The sequence below is a fragment of the Camellia sinensis genome, chromosome 4 (genome assembly GCF_055761805.1).
Source record: "Camellia sinensis isolate YWXY chromosome 4, ASM5576180v1, whole genome shotgun sequence".
NCBI lineage: Eukaryota > Viridiplantae > Streptophyta > Magnoliopsida > Ericales > Theaceae > Camellia > Camellia sinensis.
The window spans coordinates 204,238,772-204,259,989 of record NC_138964.1 but is presented as its reverse complement, the minus strand read 5'-3'; the positions used below and the strand labels follow the sequence as shown (position 1 = coordinate 204,259,989).

The 21,218-nt window shown below is 33.9% G+C and overlaps 1 protein-coding gene across 1 annotated transcript; it reads left to right on the top strand.

The window, feature by feature from the left end:
- Positions 1 to 2,778: 2,778 nt before the first annotated feature.
- LOC114271569 (organellar oligopeptidase A, chloroplastic/mitochondrial) lies at positions 2,779 to 18,101 on the top strand. Its single transcript, XM_082867372.1, has 17 exons — positions 2,779 to 3,086; positions 3,151 to 3,318; positions 3,800 to 3,923; positions 6,958 to 7,034; positions 7,722 to 7,865; positions 7,972 to 8,202; positions 8,264 to 8,354; positions 8,971 to 9,092; positions 9,631 to 9,738; positions 9,833 to 10,078; positions 15,256 to 15,401; positions 15,938 to 16,055; positions 16,387 to 16,546; positions 16,690 to 16,721; positions 17,035 to 17,100; positions 17,443 to 17,514; positions 17,707 to 18,101. Exons 1-17 carry the CDS (start codon positions 2,958 to 2,960, stop codon positions 17,791 to 17,793), a joined length of 2,121 nt encoding a protein of 706 aa, XP_082723498.1. The 5' UTR covers positions 2,779 to 2,957; the 3' UTR covers positions 17,794 to 18,101.
- Positions 18,102 to 21,218: the final 3,117 nt, after the last annotated feature.

Sequence of the window (21,218 nt, the reverse complement as noted above, 5' to 3'; positions counted from 1 at the left end):
TTCATACCATGGTTTAAATAAATTGTATATTTAAATTTTGTACATTTGTTTACTATTGTGTGACACATGTAATATTTTATGTTGGAAATTTTAATGAGTTGGTATAACATTATTAGTAATTAAATATTAAATTATTGTGAATATCTCAACAAGTAAAGAAACACGAAATTTAACCAATGATACATTAAAATTTAAAAGAGATGGGGTGAGCCCGGTTTAGAATCCCGCGCAAGTGAGTTGCGAACTCTAACGTGGCACGGGAAGGTATTTCGGCTCTTATTGGTGTAAACAATATAAGGTTGGTGGTGCGGGTGTCACAACATAGACTGTTCCCTTAGGGCAGACCGTAATGGCACGATTTGGGTATGTAACCCTGGTGCGTGGACATTATTAGCAGTTAAAGTAAGTAACATTTGAACATTTGACCAAGGGGGAGTCAGAATTGCCCGTGGCCATTGCTTAGCGGTTGAGTGGAAATAGTGTTCCGCGAGGAGTTGCTTAAATTTATCTGATAAACTAAATTTATGAAACTTTAAAAGGAAAGATGGGCATATTCTTTATGATGAAATACTGCTTCCGTTTGTTATGTTTTTTTATTTGATTTATTATTATCTATTGTTATTATTTCAACTGATAACATTCCCTTTATGTTTACTAAATGTTACTTATTATTTTGTTACTACATATTATTCATAAATTGTGAGTATTGTTATTGGGGTGGATATTTTCGGATTGTAGTATCTTTTGAGCTCGTCGCTCACTGGCATTCCCGTTATCCTGACGTTTTATGCCAGGTATCGAAGAAACCGAAGGAAACACCGAGGCCTTGCAAGGTGACACTCAGCCTTGGTTAGCTTGAAGAGTGCCTAAGATCCATAAACTATTTTTCTAAGTTTCTAAGTTTTTTTATTTTTTTATGTTATATTTGTATTGTTTTTATGTACTAAGACTAAGTTTTAAGTTTTTATTAGAGTTGTAATTTAAGAATTTTTAATTTTTGGGTTATTAATTAATGCTTGTAATATTAGTGGCAACATTGATGATGGGTTAATTATTAATAAAATTGATTTCAAGTTCTAAATTTTATTATGATGTCCTGAAATCTTGGGACACTACAAAAATAATGTTAAAGATATTAAATTTTTTGTAAAGTATTTTTTTAAATATCTTCCGTAAGTGTGAGTGTGAAATTTTTGATCAAATATTTAATAAATTTTTTTAAAGCCGTAGCATTTTCTCTTCAAATAATAAAATAAGATGACATTTGCTACCACATTCTTCATAATGCCACATAATGCCACATTCTTTTTCTCCTGCACGTTCCACCGATGAGATATATTCATAGAGGAAAAGTTTATCTTTTGTCTTTTATTAATTGTATTTTGACCCTAAATAATTATAATAATTATGCTATAAAATTACAAAATAAATTGTATATTAACCAATTATGAGAAAATAATATTAATAAACGAAAAGATAAAATGGCAAAAATGTCATTTAATATTTTAATTTTGTCACGCACTCAATTTAGTACATGCATAATACATAGGCCGACCCTGAGATTTAAGGGGCCTAAGGCAAATTTTAAAAATGGGGCTCCTCTTACATTGAAAAAAAAAATTATGAATAAAACGATAAGTTACAATTTTTTTATTTGTTTGTAATCATAAAAAAATTTACTTGCATATATAATCATTAAAATTATAAAAAAAACAATTTAATGAAACAAAATTATGACAAAAAAATTAGGAAAAAATTATTCAATTAAAACTGATAAAGGCCTAGGTAAAAAAATTAGGGCAAAATTATGTATTCCACTAAAATCTAATAGATAAAGAAGGTAAAAAAAAAAAATGACCCATATATTGTATGTATTGTTCTTTTTGGGCCCAAATACTTTTTTTTAATATTTATTTTCATTTTAATAAATATGGGTCAAACTATACTTATAAATAAATATAAGTTAAACTATACATGGACCAATAAAATATTTTGAGATCTTTTAAATTGATCCTAAAACAAAATGAAAAAATTGGGTCTATAACATTTTACTAAGGGGTTATTTGGGATGATCTAAATAAGTGTACTTTTTGTCTTTTTACGAAAAGATGTGCAGAAAAGTAGAGAGGTGATGTGATGGAAAAAAGATAAAAAAATAAAAAGATGGATTATTTTTAGATTGCCAAACTTGACCTAAATTTGGGGACCCTATTTTTGGGCAAAAATTTTGGGACCTAAGGCATCGACCTTACTGACCATAGGCCAGGGCCGGCCCTAATAATACACCCTGTTAATTTTAATAGAATCTATTAATTTTACATCTCACTCCAAACCACAAGAGATCTATATGTACATTTTTAAATAGGAAAAATTACAAATACATTTCCTGAGGTTTGTTTAAAATATAAATTATCCTTTGTGGTTTAGAAAATTATAAATACTTCCCTGTCAAAATTTTTTATTGAAGAGAATTAATTAAAAAAGTGAAATTTCTCACTGTTTACCTATATAATAATAAAATTATTTAAATTATTAATTGAGGTAAAATTATAAAATTATTAATTAATTTGATAATTTATTAATAAAATAATCTACTTATTATGAAACTAAAAACTTTAAGAGATGTAATATAATTTTTAAAATTATAAAAATAATTTATAATTTAAATAAATTTTAGGAGCGTGTGTTTGTGATTAACCTTTTTAAAATATTAGAAAAGTAAACTTTTTTTTTTTTTTTTTTTTTTTTTTTTATAATTAACCCTTTATTTTTTTACACATATTTTTTCAAAAAATATACTGTATTAATAATCACACAGCACTATCAAAAGCGAACAACCGCTTCAAATTGAAGTTTACACTTCAAGGCAGACTCTCTCTCGATCTCTGTTCTTCTTCTTCTTCTTCAAACCCTCGTCAAGTCAATCAACCTCTCTTCCTCCGATCACCGCCGCAAAAATGTCGTCGACCACCGCCGAAGACAATCTCCAAGAGAATCCTCTCTTAAAAGACTTCTATTTCCCACCCTTCGATGCCATCGAGGCCAAGCACGTTCGCCCCGGGATTCGCGCCTTGCTCAAGAAACTCGTATGTATATATCTCTATGTGTATCGATTCGGTGTGTTTTGGTGATTAATTTTTGTTTTGGTAGGAGAGTGAATTGATTGAATTGGAGAAGACTGTGGAACCGACATGGCCGAAACTGGTTGATCCGCTGGAGAAGATTATTGATCGATTGACTGTGGTTTGGGGGGCTGTTAATCATCTCAAGTCGGTTAAAGATACTCTTGAACTCCGTTCTGCCATCGAAGAAGTTCAGGTACCGTTCTTCGTTTGGGAAGTTAGTTTGTTTTAGTAGGTAGTTTTAGTTTTTAACTATTTTAGTAGGTTAAAATAATCGTTTTTAGGGAGAGGTTGGATTTTTTTAAGTATGATGTTTGTAAAAAAAAAAAAAAAAATTATGAATTTGAAATTATATGATGATTATTTTAGTTTATTTTGTCTTTAATGCTATTTTAGCCAAAAAGTTCAGAAAGCTTCTTCCCAAACACCCCTTAAATATTGAAGTAAGCAATGATCTTTTTAGATTTACATTTTAGGTGTTTTGGGAACTCGGCAGAAAGCTAGTTTTCACTTTTTAACCTATTTTGAGTTATATAACCTCTTTATTTTTTTATACGTTTTTGCAAAAAAATTAAAAAGCTAATTTTTAACCAACTTCTCCAAACCTTTGTTGTTTCAATTAAAAGCTGATTTTTTTTGGAAATTATTATGGTGCCTTATAATATTTTGATTTGCAGCCGGAGAAAGTTGAGTTTGAACTTAAATTGGGGCAGAGTAAACCACTTTATAATGCATTTAAAGCAATAAGAGAATCTTCTGACTGGGAAGCACTGAGTGATGCTCGTAAACGTATAGTTGAATGTAAGCATCAAATTCTGTACTTGTTTGTTATTATTATTATTACTAGAAGGTGTGCACACCCATTTGGGGGTGTGCGTGTGCTTGAAATCTACAGTTACAGATTGACAGTTACAAATAACTACAAATAACCCATGAGTGTGTTTGATTAAGTTTTAACTTTTTTTTAATTTAATTTTCTGAATTATTAGTTTGATGAATTACTATAGATATGTGTCTAAATTCAACACTTACAGAAGAAGGGTAATTTAGGAATAAGAAAATCTGTGACAAAAGGGTTCATACCAAGAACCTTGTACGCTTCATATAATAGTATAGAATAGATAGTATAGATTATGCGTTTCCCTTTATTTTTATGTACATCTTTAATTTTCGAACTTTCTGCATCATTACACATGGGATATAGTCAATATTTTTGATGTATCTGAATCTTTTCTTTGTCCTAGTTTGTATTGTGTTTGGTTTGGTATTAAACCATCAGCTCTTACACTGTTTGGTTGGGGAATTTGGGAAGGGATTGAGAAAGAGAAAGGGAAAAGGTAAGTAAAATGTGAATAAAATGTATCTACATTTTGCCTAGTTTCACACACCTATCATTTTTTCTTTCCAAATTCCTCAACCAAACTCAGTCTTTTTACAAGGAAAAACCAATTCTCTGGTTTGAGTGCTGGATTTTTAGCAAGTCCCATAGGAATCACATGTAAATCACTGGGATGGGGGACACAAAAGAAAGGTGAGGAGAAGAAAAGAACTATAAGTTAAAATTCAAGAGATAATTGATTTTTTTTTCGTTTTTATCCTTCTTATTGGTCCATGCCAGATCAAGTAATAATTTGTGATTAGCACGGTCATGATAAATGTTTTAAAAACCTTGTTTAGCATGTTTCACAAAGCCATGATACTTCTCTGTTTTCTGATTTTATCATATGCTTCATTGCTGCCATTGGCCACAACTGGAAGGGTCCTGCTTATGAAGATCACCTGTGTACCAGTTGCCAAGTTCCTCTAAATAAAATGTTATAGTAACCCATCTTATGGATAATGATGTGGTAGAATGACCACCTTGCGTCTCTTTCTGCCTCAATATGCTAATGCAATTGCAGGCCTGAAAAGAATGGTTTGATTGGTTGTGGATTTTTCCACAATATGTTATTGTTTTGTGAATCAATTGATAAATATTTTGTAGAGACTGGTTTCTTGCTCATAATGGGTGCAACTTTTGAAGATCTGTAGAGGCACAACAATTTAGCCTGTATGGTTTTTCTGGATCCTGTATATTTTCTGTTCATGAATGCGCCCGATATGTTGGTTGATAATGCAATTAATAGCCATGTAAAGCTTCTGTGTGGATGTAGCTCAAGAAAGTACTTAGTTGCAGGAATCGTGCAATTAGGTTGCGATTCCACAAGTAAGAATCGCGATTCCTAGAAAGAAACGTGTAAGAATCGCGTTTCTGTGGAGAGAGAAACGCGATTCATGCCAAGATGGGATCGTAAAGGGGAGAGGAAGAGAGAGGGAGAGAGAGAGAGAGAGAGAGAGAGAGAGAGAGAGAGAAACCCAAGCCTTCGACGTCGACATGAGAGGAGAAAGAAGAAGGGTTGTTGAGAGAACTTATAGTGGACTAGTGTTGAGATTAGGGCTTTGATTGCCTTCGTCACTCTCTTCTCTCACTATCGATCGCGATCGCCTTCGTCTCTGAGGGCTTCGATCATCTTCGTCACTCTCTCGATCGTCTTCGTCTCTCTCTCTTCATCTCTGTGCTTCTCTCTCTCTCTCTTCATCTCTGCTTCTCTCCCTCTTCATCTCTGTTCGTTGTTCTCTTCACTCTCTCTCTTCGTCTCTATGTTTAATTGATCATATATAATATATATAATAAATATAATTTATCATATATTATATATGTAATAAAATTTATAAATTATAATTTTTACCATATATAATAAAATATTTAATTATTATTTCTTAAAATATCATATATAATAATAATTTTTGTAAATTATTATTTCTTAACTTTTTAACATATAATAAATAAAATAAATCATCCAACTATTTAAAAGAAATCTAATTAAACCATATATAATAAAAAAAATGATAAAAAAATATATAATTTTTCTTTTTATTTATTTTGACATAATTTATTATTCCTTATTTATTATAATTTTTTATTTATAATATATATCAATTAAAAATAAAAAAATAAATTAACAATAATACATTATTTAAAAAATATAATAAATAAATAAAATAATTAATGTATATTAAAATAAAAATATTTATAAAAAAACTTCTAATGTGCATTAAAATATATATATATATATATATTACCACTCCCTAAGACGCTCCCAACCTAAGAAACTTCTATCGGCTCACGATTTCTCGCTTCCGCTCCCGTTTCGTGCTACTTAGAGAAAGTATGACAAACCCATGAACTTCATTCATCAATTTAACATTTTATATATTTTTTAAAAAAAGTCTATATCAGATCATCTATAACACACGAGAGAGAGAGAGAGAGAGAGAGAGAGAGAGAGAGAGAGATATGCTGTAATAAAAGATTTTGGCTGCTTCTTGACTTATGGTAGAAACCTCATTATATTATGTATTCTATAAGTATAATACAGTAGGAGGGAGGGAAGGGACCTCATTTAATGCTTTTAATTGTAACTTATATTTATTTTTTTTTTGGAATAGAAACTTCTGCACATGCATCAATGGAAAGAGCTTTTCCTTGTACATTTTTTGGTGCGTTGGTAGCTTCCCCCTCCTAGCTTTACTTCTAAAGTTTTCATTGAAGTATAAGGAAATGACTTCCTATTGCAATTAAACTCCCTTGAGCTATTTCTTGTAGTAAGGAGTTGCACCTTTTGCAAGATACATCCTGTTATTCCTGTGCATTGTGTGATTATATTTTGAACTAATGTTGCGTGAAATTTTTAGTTGATAGTTGGGTTTGATATCCCAATTCCCAAGTAGTTGTGTCTGAACTGTTTGTTGAATACTTGAGTTTGACAACCTATGGACTTTTGCACCTGTGCAGCTCAATTGAAAGAGGCGATTCTTAATGGTGTCTCTCTCGAAGATGATAAAAAAGTCCAATTTAACAAATTTAAACAGGTATGCTTTCTTGCTTAGCAATATGATTGAGGAAGCATTGCATGTTCTAATTTGAACATTCTTTATGTCTATCATACTTTCAGAATAAATTCCTCATTGCATTACTTATTTCCTGTGATGTTAGGTTTTTCCATTTTTACATTTTATATGACATATTCACGTAATTGAAGTTGTTGCTCATGCAATCCATCACAAAACACATTGGCAACTTGGCAAGTGTGTGGGGTGTTTACTATTAATTGGAAAAAGACAGGGAATTAGGGATTAAGCAAAGAAATCCTCATTTTTATTAGCTTATTGATGGATGGGAAACTCTAGCACATGGATGTCTATGGTGACACGTGTCGTATTTCAAAGTAATTTGTCAGTCAAATCATAGAGGCCTTCAGTTCAACTCTTTGCAAAATTATGCAATCTTCTATATAATGTTTGGAAACCCTATTAAGAGAAGGGAGGTCAGATGGGTGTGGGTTAAACATGATTATTAATTTGCAATCCAGACCTGCATCTCTCTTTCTCTTGTTCTTCCTCTTTCAAGGAAAATGATATCTGTTGTTTTTTGGATAAGCTCTTATGATTTCAAATAATTACTTTGATAAAATAAAAGTTGTTGGCAATATGATCTTGTCTTCTGCGTAGTTCTTGGCTGCATGTTTACTTGCCTTTTTACCATGAGCTGATTTGCAGGAGTTGGCTAGACTATCTCAAAAATTTGAGGAGAATGTTTTGGATGCCACAAAGAAGTTTGAAAAATTAATAACAGATAAGAAGGAGATCGAAGGTATGCCAGCTTCTGCTCTAGGATTGGCTGCACAAACAGCTGTATCGAAGGTATTGGATATTGATATGTAACAACATGTTTCTTGTTACTGCTCTGGTTCATTTGGTTTTCTGTCCTGTCTATGATTTCTTCATGTGTCTCTATCAACTACTCTAGGGACATGAAAACGCTACAGCTGAAAATGGGCCATGGGTGATTACTTTGGATGCTCCAAGTTTCATGGCTGTGATGCAACATGCTCGAAACCGAGCTTTGCGTGAGGAAGTCTATCGTGCTTATGTATCCCGTGCTTCTAGTGGAAATCTAGACAATACTGCAATTATTGACCAAACTTTGAAGCTTAGGTTGGAAAAAGCTAAGCTTCTTGGCTACAATAATTATGCTGAGGTATGACTCATTATTTTCAAATACATGCTTCTTTTTCATAGGCTTATTGTGGTATTATCAGGTAAGCATGGCTACCAAAATGGCAACTGTTGATAAAGCAGAAGAGCTCCTAGAAAAGCTTCGAAGTGCTTCTTGGAATTCTGCAGTCCAAGGTATGCTGTTCGGTAGAATTTCATGATGAATTACTTAGTACATCCTCCTAAATAAACCTAATAAGTGGCCAGAGAAAAAAGGAGAGTTGAATGGCACTCATGTGATGTTTGAAGCTTTAAAATGTGTTTTCTAGTAGGATTTCATTCCCTCCAGTGACTAATATTTTGATTTTTTTTAGAATATACTTCAATATTTTAACATTTAAGAACAACACAAACTTCCCCGAATTATTAAATGAGTCAAATATTCAAATATGTGATGAAACCTAATTTACTCAACATTCTTTAAGTTCACTGCTAGTTTATGCATGATTGTGTTGCATTTCTTGTTATTGCAAACTGTAGAATAGGGTTTACACTGTAATCATTTAGTCACAGTGCTTGTGGGAGTACAAACATGGAAACAGAGCTTGTATTAGTTTATCCCTGCTATGTTTACTATTGTTCTGGAGTGGACTCAAAGTTTCCTTACTGTAATTTATCTGAAGCGTTTTATTTTTTATTTTTTGAACATAGCTGGTAATTCTTCTTTTCTGATACAATTGTTTTTAAGCATTAATTCATTAAGTTGGGTAGACACTTTTGGAGCCTGATCTTTTGCTATATGTTTTTGTAGATATGGAAGACCTCAAACACTTCTGCCAAACTCAAGGTGCCCCTGAATCTAATGATTTGAAGCATTGGGACATCAACTTTTGGAGTGAGAGGCTTCGTGAATCAAAGTTTGAAATAAATGAGGTTGGGTCTCTCTATCTCTTAGATTCTATATTATTTTGAAATTTGAGCCACAATTTTGATGTGTGACACATGCTCTAGTTTGATGTGTTATTATAATTCATTTATTTTTTCCTTTTAATACAACCATTAAAGGAGAAGAGAAATCTTTGTATTTTTTGGTCCAACACGTGTTCTTCGATGAAATCCTCATAAACTGTGAAGACCATGCTATATCACTATGCCAGCATGTTGGTCTTCTGTGCTTGACTTCCATTTTGTTCCTTAGTTCCTTTTGAAGATGCGGTTTCTCTTATGTTCCGTTTTGGTAGCAGTTTTCATTTTGAATCTCAACTTTGTGTATTACTTTTATTTGTGGGTTTTAACTTGTAACTTTTTGCTATGTTCGACTTTTGTGTAGCTATTGGATGGCCTTGTTATAATTTGTTACTGGATTTGAAATTTTAGCTTTATTTGCGTAAATGTTGTGTATGTTTTTCCTCCTCCTTGCATCTATAAGAGCTCTGAGTGCAACTTATGATTTTCTGGTTAAATTATACAGGAAGAATTACGCCCGTATTTCTCATTGCCAAAAGTCATGGGTGGCCTTTTCATCCTCGCAAAGATGCTTTTTGGGATTGTTGTCGAACTAGCTGATGGGTTAGCTCCGGTAATTTGTTTCAGTTTCTTTCTTTATCTTTGTTGGTGCTTATAATATAGGAGATGGTTTCGTGTTCTGATTTGATAATTGTATTACCTTCTAGGTTTGGAACAAGGATGTGAGATTCTACTGTGTGAAAGATTCTTCAAGCAGTCCGATCGCATACTTCTATTTTGATCCATTTTCTCGTCCATCTGAAAAACGTGGAGGTGCTTGGATGGATGAGGTTGTTGGTCGAAGTCGTGTATTTTCACTAGATGGTACCTCTCCTAGGTTGCCTGTTGCTCACATGGTGTGCAATCAAATGCCACCAGTAGGAAACAAACCAAGCCTAATGACATTCCGTGAGGTATGAATGTTAGCTCTGAAATTTTGTTTTTGTTTTTTGAACTGACTAGTGTGGAAACGATTTGGAGTAGCAAGCAACAGCTTGAACTGTTTTGCACAAGGCTTCTCCAGGGCCCTAATTTTGGGGTTGTTTAAGAGTGGACAAAATTATTACATTTAATTTAATTTGTGACTTGAATCTGAAGTTTCTAACTCCTGATTGTCTCAATATTGTTTGATTGGCCAAAAGCAGTTTCAATATAGCAAGGCAGTATTTATTTACAATCATAGTTTGGTCATTAGAACAAGCAAGAAGTGGTAGGATCTGATCGCTTGGCCACCTTGTTGAAGAAAATAGGTCTGGGGCTAACCGATTTTGTAAATTGAACATACTCCAGTCATGCGATTAAGCCTGGATTAAAAAAGGTTCCGTTTCCCTTAGACTTTCAAACCTAACCCAACCGAATTGAGCTAAAAGTGGTTATCATTTTCTAAGTATTAGTGCCGTTAATATTTTATTGTATCACCCTAAAATATTGCAGTCATGTCTGTTTTTGAATACTGCATCCTGGAAAATGCCTTCTACTAATATCAATTGTTCACCATTGTATTCACCAATGTGCTATGTCAGAACCTGTGTAGTTTGAAATGAAACCCATTTCAACTCCAGACTAGATGACCCTAAAAATTAAAAAAAATTGAACAAAATTTGAAAAAAAAAAAAAAAATGCTTAGGAAGACAATAAAAATTAATTTTCTTGGCCTTTTGACTTCCCCTCTGCCTCCCTCTTTGGTGAACTTATTTCAAATTTGGTTCATTTTTTTTTCTTTGAATTTTTAGGGTCTTCTAGTCTAGAAGGACATAAAAAGTTTAAAAAAAATTTGATGTTTTTTTTAAAGTACACTGAAAACAAAAAGGTGGCTAAAAAAGCTTTTGCCAAACTGTGTTGTATATATGTACCCCAAAAAGCTTGGTTATTGTTCATTATTTTCTCCGGTAAACCAACAGATTTTAGTCCGTGTCAGAATCGGAATGGCCTTCGTTGGAGGACAATGCCAGACATCAGCATTATCATTAGTATATTTTTTAGATAACACAACAATAGAGGGGGCCCTCATTTGCGAATCTTCTGGCATGTCACTCGTGGAATACTTCAGATACCGTTTCATTTTACAATACGTAACCCCCCTTTTAATATTGGAATTTTCAAGTCGATACTTCACCATCCATGGCACCTGTTTGTCGTTAATTGAACAATAACCATTCTCATAGTAGACTAACTCGCATTGACAATCTACTGGGAAAATAAACCATGCCTGCAAACTGTCATTACCGTCTAACTTCCGATCATAAACATTTACTCTGACCAACCCACTAGCATTGGGTGCGCAAAGGGGGGAATATTTTATCAATATTTTATCAACCTTAATACTTTTTTGTTTATATCTTAACCTCAATTGAGAAAATAAATTACGCAACGCAAGTTCAATACAACTGAAATCACTTGCCGAAACACCTTCAACAACCCCAGTTTTTATATCGTCCACCTCCATTAACCTGAATATGAAAAATAAAAATACATCAAATTACAATTCTAAACAGTTTTAAAGTACATTTGACTCCTTAAAGTAATTTTGCATTCATTTCCACTAACAGTAGCAGCCACTAAATATATGGCACCCTTTTGAATGCTTCCAACATTTCCCAACAGCGTATCTTTGTAGTCCGTCCAAACATCAATTGGGAAGAACCGGTCTACAACTTCTATCCCGTGACGAACGTACTCTTTGTCCTTGCCACCATCGAGCTGGAATCTCATTTTCTTTAGCATCCGAAAACGGTCGGATTGGTCAGGATCAACAATCCAGGTCTCAGGATTACCCTCGCCAACTCCAATAAATATCTTGTCAGGTGTAGGGACGGAATCTGACGGACTATTATCACTGATGACAAAAAACAACACGTGGTGGACCACAGCTTCGTCCTTAGCATCCTGTCCCAATTGAACATTACCAATGAATTTGATACCCTTAACCACGATCTTGTCTGATTGACGGTCAGATCTCTTATTACCCAATTCAATACCATTAAGTAATCTCGCCACGCCTTTATTATCAAACTTAACGTCCCTTAATTGTTCGTCGTATAGCTGTAATTTCCTTACTCCCCTCTTAGTCTTCTTAATAAATCAGGAAATATTTTATCAATATTTTATCAACTTTAATACTTTTTTGTTTGTATCTTAACCTCAATTGAAAAAATAAATTACGCAACGCAAGTTCAATACAACTGAAATCACTTGCCGAAACACCTTCAACAACCCCAGTTTTTATATCGTCCACCTCCATTAACCTGAATATGAAAAATAAAAATACATCAAATTACAATTCTAAACAGTTTTAAAGTACATTTGACTCCTTAAGTGACATGCCAGAAGATTCGCAAATGAGGGCCCCCTCTATTGTTGTGTTATCTAAAAAATATACTAATGATAATGTTGATGTCTGGCATTGTCCTCCAACGAAGGCCATTCCGATTCTGACACGGACTAAGTCTGTTGGTTTACCGGAGAGGCGAAGAGATTTGTTGTTAGGAGGTTTTGGGGAAAGTGGTTCAGTCATTCATGAACGCAGAGGTCGTCTGAGTTTGTCAGAGATTGATATACGCAGAGGTGGTGATGAATCTAGTGATGTTGATCCTGGTCCGTCGATTTCAGAGGTTGGTGTTAGCAAAGAGGAAGTTGATCGTAGAGGATCAGTTGTTATGGATGCAGCAGAATTTTCTAATGTTTTACGAAATGTAATCATCAGTGTAAAAAATAGTGATGTGACTCAAGATGTAATAGTTGATGATAAGGGAAATGTAGTAAGTAAATAAAACTTTGAGTGGTTTCATAAATAAAATTAATAAAATTTTTCATTAATCATGACAGTGATTACATTAACATCAAACCATTCTCTCATTTTTGGGGATATTGCATCTAACCAACTACTGTCCTCATTTGTTAATAAAATACAAGGAATTCCTCCTCTAATAGTGAGATCTAGTTGGAATTTAACAAATACATGGAAATCTGTTGGTTTTTGCTCTCCGCCGGCTCTCTTTCCGTTTTTATGCCAAGAATGTCTTCCTCACCTACCCACAATGGCCATGCCCAAAAGAACAACTCTTAGAACTCCTCCAGTCTCTCCTCCAACTAGCCTGTCAGCCATACTACATACTTGTCGCAAGGGAGCTCCATGAAGATGGAAACCCTCACCTTCATGCCATGGTTCAATGCACGAAGAAGATCCAAACCTCCAACCTGAGATTTTTCGATCTCACTGGAACCAATGGGAGGATCTACCATCCAAATATAGAAAAACTCCACTCGCCAACAGCAAGTCGACAGTATATACAGAAAGGGGGCGAGTTCGTCGAATGGGGAGAATTTTCATCTAAGGGGAGAAGTCCTTCGAAAAACAGAGACGAACTCTGGAAGGGAATACTTGGCGAAGTTGAAACGGAGGAACAATTCTTTGCTCTCTGTAAAGAAAGATGTCCCACCGATTACGTCACAAAATACCCCCAATTAAAAACATTTTTCAGGGATCATTACAAAAGAGAGAGGCCCCCATATACTAGCCCTTTTAATTCATTTCCTTTTTTAAATGAAGAAGTAAAAAAATGGGCAGAAAATAATATTTTGTAAGTCGAAATTGCGTTCAGTACGAGTTATGTCAAAATTGCTGTCTCTCCGTTTGGAGGGAAGACGATTTCCTTAGATTAGGGATACACAAAAATAATATAAACAATTTATATACTGACGAAGAACTCTCCTCCTCCTCTGATAATAGGAACCAGAGCAGAGGCCCATCCGCCCAATCTCCCTCTACCTCGAAGGACCCTCAAGAACAGGCAAAACCGCCTGGGCCAGAAGCCTCGGACGACACAATTACTTCTCCGGCAGAATGAGCTTCAAGGACTACGACCAAGACGCCGTCTACAACGTGATAGACGACATCAAATACTCGACAGTACCTACCGAATTAATGAAGAATTTAGTAGGATGCCAGAGAGATTTCTATGAATTTGTTAAATTCCAACCAGATCTCACTATTAGAGGAGGAATTCCTTGTATTTTATTAACAAACGAGGACAATAGTTGGTTAGATGCAATGTCCCTAAAAATGAGAGAATGGTTTGATGTTAATGTAATCACTGTCATGATTAATGAAAAATTTTATTAATTTTATTTATGAAACCACTCAAAGTTTTATTTACTTACTACATTTCCCTTATCATCAACTATTACATCTGGAGTCACATCACTATTTTTTACACTGATGATTACATTTCGTAAAACATTAGAAAATTCTGCTGCATCCATAACAACTGATCCTCTACGATCAACTTCCTCTTTGCTAACACCAACCTCTGAAATCGACGGAACAGGATCAACATCACTAGATTCATCACCACCTCTGCGTACATCAATCTCTAACAAACTCAGACGACCTCTGCGTTCACGAATGACTGGACCACTTTCCCCAAAACCTCCTAACAACAAATCTCTTCGCCTCTCCGGTAAACCAACAGACTTAGTCCGTGTCAGAATCGGAATGGCCTTCGTTGGAGGACAATGCCAGACATCAACATTATCATTAGTATATTTTTTAGATAACACAACAATAGAGGGGGCCCTCATTTGCGAATCTTCTGGCATGTCACTCGTAGAATACTTCAGATACCCCTTCATTTTACAATACGTAACCCCCCTTTTAATATTGGAATTTTCAAGTCGATACTTCACCATCCATGGCACCTGTTTGTCGTTAATTGAACAATAATCATTCCCATAGTCGACTAACTCGCATTGACAATCTACTGAGAAAATAAACCATGCCTGCAAACTGTCATTACCGTCTAACCTCCGATCATAAACATTTACTCTGACCAACCCACTAGCATTGGGTCCCTACACCTGACAAGATATTTATTGGAGTTGGAGTTTGTTCCGGCCACGTCTCCTTTATGCAATGTTTCACTGATTATCGAACAAATAAGATATTTTAAAATGAAACCAGAATCTCTCTGCTAGGCTTCTTGGAAGGACACCATTGCACTTTTTTAACCTGAATAGAATCTTGAAAACTTCTGCCTTTTTTTACAATATTGCTTTAATGTTTTATTTTTTAAATTGCTGATGTTATTTGCAGGTTGAGACAGTCTTCCATGAGTTTGGTCATGCACTACAGCATATGCTGACGAAGCAGGATGAGGGTCTGGTTGCTGGTATTCGAGGCATAGAGTGGGATGCTGTTGAATTACCCTCTCAATTCATGGAAAATTGGTGTTATCATAGGTAATGCTCCTTCCTTGCAATGTTAAATAATTTTTTTAGATGTCTTTTTCTGTTATTTTTTGTATTGAAATTTAGTTACAGTGCTTAGACAAAAATGTAAATGCTAGCCTTCATGAAACTTACAGAATCATTTACTAATTCTAAATTGACAAACTTCAAACTAGTGTGTTGGTGGTGGTTTACTTTCAACCGCCTTCTCTTTCAGTAAGACCTGTTTGTAAAACTTGCAAGTGATAATAGCAATACTTTCAAAGTATGAAAAAGCTGTGCGTTTGAAGCCCACATTTTATATTTTCTGGGAAACTCCTCTCTCTCTCTCTCTCTCTCTCTCTCTCTATCTCTATAGGATGGACAGACAAATTCATCCTTAAAATCTTTTATCAAGTTTGTTATAAAAATAAGGTATAATAAGTTGATGTCAAGTCCTGAAGATGTAGGAATGTGTGTTCTCTTACTCCTGTTTTTCAAATACAGTGCCTCAAATGTATGATTTATTATTTAGTAATATTATTAAATTTTCCTACCAACTGCTGCAGGGATACTTTGATGAGCATAGCAAAGCACTATGAAACTGGGGAGTGTCTTCCTGAAGACATATATAGGAAGCTCCTTGCAGCTCGAACTTTTCGTGCAGGCTCCTTAAGTCTTCGTCAGGTCAGTGCAACATGTTGCTTTAGTATTTTTCCTTTTTCTCTCTATATTGCAAATCTGTTGTATTATCCTTGAATCACTAATATGATTTCAATATTGAGTTTGAATTTTATGTAGGCATGAGTTTTATTTTACCTGTCTCCATGTGATCATGATATACAAAGGTTACACAAGTGTACAGAGAAGGAGTTATTCTGCTAAATAAAGTTTATTTGTCTGCTATTTCTTTGTTCTAGTGAAGTGTTTCTATTGAATTGGTTGTGTCTGTGGAGACACGGTATCTGGTTACATGGTAGAAATTATATTTCTTTGTCATCCTATTGTTTTTTTGTAGTTGAGATTTGCATGTGTTGATCTGGAGCTGCATAGCAAGTATGTTCCTGGTGGATCAGAATCAATCTATGATATTGATCAGAGGGTTAGTAAAAGAACACAAGTGATCCCTCCAATACCAGAGGACAAGTTTCTTTGCAGTTTTAGCCATATATTTGCAGGTTTGCTCTTCCTTCTAATTTAATTTTGTGCCTGTCAGCAATATATCTAATTCTTTTGCTGCTAGCTGCTTATGATATTTCACTGTTCATTTTATTTTTGTGACTTATTGCTCCTCTGTGGTGTGGGTGTTCTTTGTTATCAGGTGGATACGCTGCTGGATACTATAGTTACAAGGTATTTGTTTCTGAATTGTCTTATATCTAACTTTGTTTTTTTCTTGGGTTGCTTTTTTTCTTGGCTAGATATTTTTGTTTACTTAGTTAGTGTTTACCCTCTCTTCTCTCTTAATTATTTTCACTTTGCACGGTCACTCTTTCAATTCTGTTTATATTTATTGTTTGTTAAGAAACGTTTACTAAAACCTGGTTTGTGCTTGCTCATTGAGATAGAAATTGTTTTACCATGTGACCTCTCTTTGACTAAGATATACGGTGAGGTTTTATTTTGTTTATATTATATTTTTGTAGCTAATATTCAAATTTTGCAGTGGGCAGAGGTATTGTCTGCAGATGCTTTCTCTGCATTTGAGGATGCTGGACTAAATGATGATAAGGTATGATGATGGGTGAGGCTGTTCAAAGTATTGCATTACATTTTAACTCTTTTTTTTTTTTTTTTTTTCTCTCTCAAATAAATCCCTTTTCGTTTCTATCTGAATTCCTGTGGTATGAAAGCATATTTCTTAAGATTTTGTTAACTGGTACCCTAAGAGCACTTCTTAAGTAGCTTGAAATGGTTGTACATTTTTTTAAAAAATATTTTATAATATAGAAGTATGTATTATAAAATATGTACAATCATTTTAAGCTTTGTTAACTAATTTCCTTGGGGCACTTGTAACAATATCCTATTTCATATATGATTTATTGAGGGCACATTCCGTATCTTGCAACAGGCTGTCAAAGAAACTGGGCACAGGTTTCGGGAGACTATACTTGCTCTTGGAGGTGGAAAAGCACCACTAGAGGTTTGATATGAAGATTTCACATTTTTCTTTATAAACTTCTTCTATATTTTCTTTTATGAAGTTCTTAACTGGTGTTGCTCCGAGTAAAAGCACAGCGTAATTCAAGATCCAAACAGTCTTAATTTTCTAATTGCCACCAAACTCCCTTGTTTCTCAGCTTTTAATACTTTATTTCCTAAATTATATTTCCAGGTTTTTGTGGAATTCCGAGGGCGTGAACCTTCTCCAGAGGCACTGCTGAGGCACAATGGGCTATTGCCAGTTTCAGCCTCTGCTTGAAATGTGAATGATGAATTTCTAGAAGTTTAAGAGGAGCCCTGAAAGAAGAAGATGATTTCAACCTCTTGAGTAATATTTATGTCATGGTTCACTTCATATAAGACTATATTAGAATCCAAATGCCTTCATCCATGATTAAGGGATGTTTTGTGCAATTAGTGGACAAAATAAACTTTCTTTCTGACTTGTTTCATTTTTTAATAATTTGTAGTATGCCTACTGTAAATTGTTCAAAGCATTGGCATCACATTAGCCAACAAGAGTTTCAATATTTACTTTTCAAGGCGAAGTTATGATTATCTCAACTACATCTTGGATTTAGGGATGGAAATTGAAACAAATTTTTGTTGTGTCTTGGTGATACTGTCGTTATGTCATTATGCACTCTCTAACACCTTCATCTAGTTATCATTTACGCTGTGTTTGGTTGGAGGATTTGGGGAGGGATTTAAAAAAGGAAAGGGAAAAAGTATGTGAAATTAGGTGAAATATAATCATATTTTATTCACATTTTACCTACTTTTTTCATTTCTCTTTCCAAATCTCTCTTCAAATCCCTCAATCAAACACAGCATTAGTTGTTGATTCAAAAACTATAATTAAGTGGTGTTTTGGGAAGTTGATAACAGTTAGCTTTTTAATTTTTTTAAATTTATTTTATCTTTTTGTGGGTAAAAAATATGAGAGGTGATGTGATTCAAAACAGGTAAAAAGTTATAAGTTGGCTTTTTATTGATTTTTCAAAAGACGTCTAAATAGTTAGTAATCATTATTAATTGTGACTTTTGAATCAACTAGTGGATGAATAAAGTACCGGGGAAGATTCTCTTTCTATATATATATATATATATATGTACCAGTATGGTAAGTGCATTCAGGGGTCTTTTGGAAAGTAAAAAAAAAAGAGTTAACTTTTAGTTTTTTATGGATGCTTCTATGTACACATCATATTTTGTCTCAAGATACACCATTAATTGGTTATTTTTTATTACAATAATGACCTTACATAAAATGACCAAAATAGCTACAAAAGAATGTCAATACACCCTTTACCCACCACTACTTTCCGCCGCCTGAGTTTACCTCCGGCCACCATCATTGAAACCCAGCTACCATCGCAACCCCCATAGCTTCCCTACCTCGCTAACGACCCTTTTTCCCTATGCAAACCCTTCTCCCCCCAGAGAGAGAGAGAGAGAGAGAGAGAGAGAGATTGCGTTTGGTAGAGTTTTCTAACTTTGATTGGAGAATATGAGTTGTAGTTTGAGTTTATGAGTTTTGGAATTATGATTTAAGTGTAGAAAACTTGTTTGATGAATGAGTTTTGAAACGAGTTTTGAATTGAGTGGAGAATTTTTTATGTGACATATGATATCTGATACAAAAATTTACAACTTATAACCAAATATACAACTTAAAAATCAATTAAAACCTCATAATTTTTTTTAAAAAAATTTCAAAAATATTGTTTTATTAAAAATATAAAAAAAAACACACAAGTGCAAATCAAAAAAAAAATGCACTGTAGAGGTCAACCGGCCGGACATCCAGTAGGCCAAATTTCAAAATTTAAAAGCCCGTCTAGAACGAGTTTTCAAAACAAGAGGTGAAATTAACTTTTCAAAACTTAAACCAAACATCATACTAGAGTATAAAGGTGGAACTATAATTCCAAAACACTTCCAAACACAGCCAAAGAGAATCCTAGGGTTTTTAGATCTAGATCTAGGGCTTGCAGGAGTTCAATCGTGCAAACCAGATTCAAAGCTTCGATCTAGGATTTCAAGCTCTGATTTTGAAGCTTTGCCGCTGCAGTTGTCTTCGGCGAGAAGCTCCTCTCCGATGGGTTGGGGAAGATCTTCATAGAGGGAGGGTTACGGTGGTGAGGGTAGGTTTGGTAGTTTTTAGAGAGAGGAAGAAGTAGCATATGAGATGTGATGGGATGAGAGGTTGTGGCAGCAATGATGGAGAGGTGAATGAGCCGGTGGTGAAGGGAAGAATGAGGTGGAAAAGGGTTTGGGAGTGTGCTTGGAAGTGGTAAGGCAGGGAGAGTGATGGGTGGAGGAGGGAGGAAGAGATTCGCCAAAACATGAGGAAGAGGCGACGGCCTAAGGCGAGTGGCGGCAACTAGGGTTAGGGTTAGGGTTGATGGGGTGGTTGAAGATGAGGATATTTTAGGTACATTTGAAAATGGATGGTGTGTATTGAGCAAAAATAATAAAGTTAAAATTGTGTTTGGTGTGCATTAAGTAAGTGATGTGTCTTGAGACCAAATGTGGTGTGTAAATAGAGACACCCGTTTTTTACCTATGGGTGATTCTATTTACACCACCACTTTACCTTTTTACACCCTTCATATGAGTTTTTTTGTTTTGTTTTGTTTTGTTTTTTTTTTTTTAATTTTATCCATGTGTGAAATTACTTTTAAAGGCAAAACACTAAAATTAAATATATTTTATTATCTCTTTACACTCCTTGATCTTCAATCCCTACTCTTCTTTTTCCTTTCTCAATTTTTCTTTTCTCTTACACATCTCTTTTCAAGAAGTGAGAATCATAGTATTTTGATCATTAAAGAAAGCAATGGATGAAGAAATGGTGGTGAAGAAACATCAAAAAAGTAAAATTGTGAGTTTTTTTTATTTATTTGGTAGGCTTTTGTTTTGTTTTTTTATGCTGTTCTTCGATTTTTGTTCGGTATTTCGAAATCGAACAAAATAAAATAGTCTGGCATCACATTGCTGAACAAAAAATATAAGTCTGGTAACCAAATGTCAAATAAAAGATACATTTTTGGTAACCTAAGGCCGAATTTTTTTAATTTGTTCGGCTTTTCATTACCATCAATTTTCAGTTTTTTTTTTATTTATATTTTTTATTTTTTTGCTTTGAAGGATTATACTTAGGGGAATTTGGTGATAGACCCCTCATTGTCTAATTTATCTTTCAAAAGGACAAGAATTATATAGGTACTTTCAAAACCCCCTAATATTTTAAAATTTGTTTCTCTTACTATATTACCCTCATATCCATCAACTCTCCTATTAAGCCATCTTCACAGTGTATTTCAGAGTAAAATTTTATTTTGAATCATAGCATACTTTACTTTGATTCAGAGTAAAACTTTACTTTGAAAGTACAATTTTACTATCATTGTATAATTCAAATCTGCAATGAATTGATAGTAAAATTTTACTGTCACTAGAAGTCCAAAAACAAATAACAGAAGTACACAATAACAGAGTAAAAGTTTACTATCATTGTATAAAAAAACAATAAAAAACAAAACAGATAACACCAAAGTAAAAATTTACTCTTATTTTATCAAACAAAAATAGAGCATATACCAGAGTAAAATTTTACTCTCATTCTGTCAAGCAAAAACAGAGCACAAACCAGAGTAAAATTTTACTCTCATTCTGTCA

Bases quoted from the DNA above. Each gene is read 5' to 3' on its own strand.
- LOC114271569 (XM_082867372.1), top strand. From the start codon at position 2,958: ATGTCGTCGACCACCGCCGAAGACAATCTCCAAGAGAATCCTCTCTTA. The intron at 7,035-7,721 runs GTATGCTTTCTT...GCTGATTTGCAG, and splicing joins AATTTAACAAATTTAAACAG to GAGTTGGCTAGACTATCTCA. The intron at 16,056-16,386 runs GTCAGTGCAACA...GTTTTTTTGTAG, and splicing joins GCTCCTTAAGTCTTCGTCAG to TTGAGATTTGCATGTGTTGA.